At 35.2% G+C, this 3,307-nt stretch overlaps 1 protein-coding gene across 1 annotated transcript; it reads left to right on the forward strand.

The window, feature by feature from the left end:
- Positions 1-281: 281 nt before the first annotated feature.
- Positions 282-593, forward strand: LOC150032536 (uncharacterized). Its single transcript, XM_090306933.1, has one exon. It carries the CDS (start codon positions 282-284, stop codon positions 591-593), a length of 312 nt encoding a protein of 103 aa, XP_090163059.1.
- Positions 594-3,307: the final 2,714 nt, after the last annotated feature.

Genomic DNA, 3,307 nt, shown 5'->3' on the forward strand with positions numbered 1-3,307 from the left:
TGGCGGGTCACATTTACAAGAATTACTAATTGTTAGTAAAGTTCTTGACCGAAAACGATAATGAAAAGAATATAGGAGTAAAGAGTTATTCTGATATAGTATTTGGCCAAGAATTGTCTTGCTTCAGTGAAGGAATTCTTGACTGCCCTTTGGTAGAAATTGATCTAAATCACTAAAGTATCGTTGTAAATAAATAAAGATTTATTGGGTACTTTATTATTTTGCTAAAAATGGATTTAGATGCATAATTTTTAATAGAATTTGTTTAAAATGTTTCAGCAATGTCGAATTCAATCATACAAATTCTAGCTTTCGATAAATTTAACGGTGAAAGATATTCAAACTGGAAATCCAACATCAATACAATGTTAGTTATGGATGATTTGAGGTTTGTGTTGACGGAGGAATGTCCTCCGATTCCCAGTACAACAGTGAACCGAAATGTTCGGGACATCTATGATAGGTGGGTTAGGACTAATGAGAAAGCTTGGGCCTACATCTTAGTAAGTATATCTGATGTACTTAATAAGAAACATAAGGTTATGCCTACCGCTCGTGAGATAATGGCGTTGCTTCAGGAGATGTTTGGGTAACCGTCATCCTCTATTCGACATGAAGCCATTATGTATGTTTACGTTACTCACATGAAAGATGAAACCAACGTTGGAGAACATGTTCTCAATATAATGGTCCATTTTAATGTTGTTGAGGCTCATGGGGTGATGATAGATGAAACGAGTCAAGTAAGTATGATATTAGAATCTCTCCCAGAGAGTTATCTTCCATTCAGAACCAATGTTGTTATGGACCAAATTACTTATAATCGGACCATGTTGTTGAAAGAATTACAGACATATCAATCGATGATGAAACTGAAGGAAAAAGAAATAAATGTTATTTCTAAACCTAAGAAGTTTTATAAAGGGACTACTTCTGGAACAAAACCCACTAATAATAAGAAGTTTGTTCCTTCTTCTTCGAAAGACAAAACCATACAAATGAAGAAGAAAGGAAAAGGGTAAAAGAAAACCACTTCTAAGAAAAACAAAAACAAAACTCCAAAGGAAAATGTTTCCATTGCGGAGAAGATGGGCACTGGAAGCGTAACTGCCCAAACTTTTTGGCTGAGAAGAAAGCAGAAAAGGTGAAACAAGGTAAATATGATTTACTAGTAGTTGAAACATGTCTAGTGGAGAATAATCACCTTACCTGGATATTGGATTCAGGTGCCACTAATTATGTTTGCACTTTCCTATAGGAAACTAGTTCTTGGAGAGAACTTTCTGAATAAGAAATGACTTTCAAGGTGGGAACAGGTGAAGTCATTTCAGCTCATGCAGTGGGAGATGTCAAGTTATATTTTGGAGAGTCTTTTATCTTACTTAGGAATGTATATTATGTACGTAAGATGAAAAGAAACTTGATCTCCATTTCCTGTCTGCTAGAAAATATGTACAAAATATCTTTTGAATCTAATGAAGTGTTTGTTTATTCAAGAGGTGTTCATATTTTTTCTGTAAGACTAGAAAATAACTTGTACATATTAAAACCAACTGAAGCAAAAGTCACTCTAAATATAAAGATGTTTAAAACGGCTGAGACTCAAAATAAGAAACAAAAAATTTCTCCTAACGCCTATCTTTGGCACCTCAAACTTGGTCAAATTAATCTCAACAGGATTGAGAAATTAGTAAAAATAACAGTCATCTAAATCAGTTAGAAGTTAGTTCTTTACCTCCATGTGAATCATGAGGGAAAAATGACAAAAAGATCTTTTTTGACAAAGTCTTTGTGCCGAAGAGCCTCTCGAACTTATAAATTCAGATCTATGTGGTCCGATGAATGTAAGAGCACGAGGAGGCTATCAGTATTTCGTCAGTTTTATTGATGATTACTCTAGATATGGCTACATTTACTTAATCAGTCATAAGTCTGAAACTTTTGAAAACTTCAAAGAATTTAAGGCTGAGACAGAAAATTTGTTAAGTAAAAGAATTAAAACACTTCGATTTGATCGAGGTGGTGAGTATATGGATTTACAATTCCAGAACGATCTAGTAAATCATGGAATTCAATCCCAGCTCACAACGCCTGGAACACCACAACAAAATGGTGTTGCAGAAAGGAGAAGTTGAATCTTGTTAGACATGGTCCGATCAATGATGAGATAAGCTCAGTTACCTCAATCCTTTTGGGGGTATGCAGTACAGACTGCAATATTTATTCTAAACGTTGTTCCATCAAAAAGTGTTTCAAAAACACCGTATGAATTATGGAAAGGACACAAAACTAGTTTATGTCATTTACGTATTTGGGGTTGTCCAACACATGTGTTGGTACAAAATCCTAAGAAATTGGAAACACGTTCAAAATTATGCCTTTTTATAGGATACCCCAAAGAAACAAAAGGAAGATTGTTTTATGATCCCCAAGAAGACAACATTCTTGGAAAAAGATCATATAAAAAGTCATCTACCTCGCAACAAATTAATATTGCAAGAAATGACCAAAGATGCTACAGAAACATCAACAAGAGGTGTTAATCAAGTTGGTGTTGGGTTTTATGTCCTAAAACTCGTGGTATGTAAACAATGGAACTTATTCTGAAAATTCAATAAAGGTGTTATTGAATAAATCTACTGCTTGAATAGAAATCCAATAAACCTAAAACTCCCTTGACTATTAGAAGAGTACTTGAATTTTATGTGGAGACATAAAGGTGGATCAAGTTTGATTAAATAGCCAAAATGATCTATAGTACATGGATAAGATTGGGTACCTTATTTTGGTAACACTATTGGATACGGCCTGCTCTGTAGTTGTTACAAGGAGTTCTAAAGTGCTACAAACGAAGTGATCCTAATTCATTCATGTTGGACATGAGGAGTAGGGGTGTCCTTGTGAAAAAGAGTTTGTACAAGATTGGACCACGAAATGAGTCACTCTTACTTTATAACGTTATTAACTATTTAAGACTGACTATTTTAAAGCGATGACCTCGGTAACTTGACTTTAATCCTGAGCTAACTATGAACTCCTATTTATTCAGGATTGCCCTTAGATTTTCATAGGTGGGTTGACTTAACAGCGCTGGCTCAATATGGCTGTCATTTCAGGGGTAAGACCGGATAGATAGTTAGGGACATAGGGTGCAAGAGGGAATTCACTCCTACCTACTTTAGGGATAGTAGAGAGGTTGTTCCCTTAAGTGCTAATTCTGGGGCTTGAACAAGGGATCTCGCCCTCTCATTTGGCATGAGAGGGATTCGGTTTTGTGATTGGATCACAAAAAAATTGTTCATTAGGG

The sequence above is a fragment of the Benincasa hispida genome, chromosome 11, assembly GCF_027475165.1.
Source record: "Benincasa hispida cultivar pf3 chromosome 11, pf3_genome.v1.1, whole genome shotgun sequence".
NCBI classification, from domain to species: Eukaryota; Viridiplantae; Streptophyta; class Magnoliopsida; order Cucurbitales; family Cucurbitaceae; genus Benincasa; species Benincasa hispida.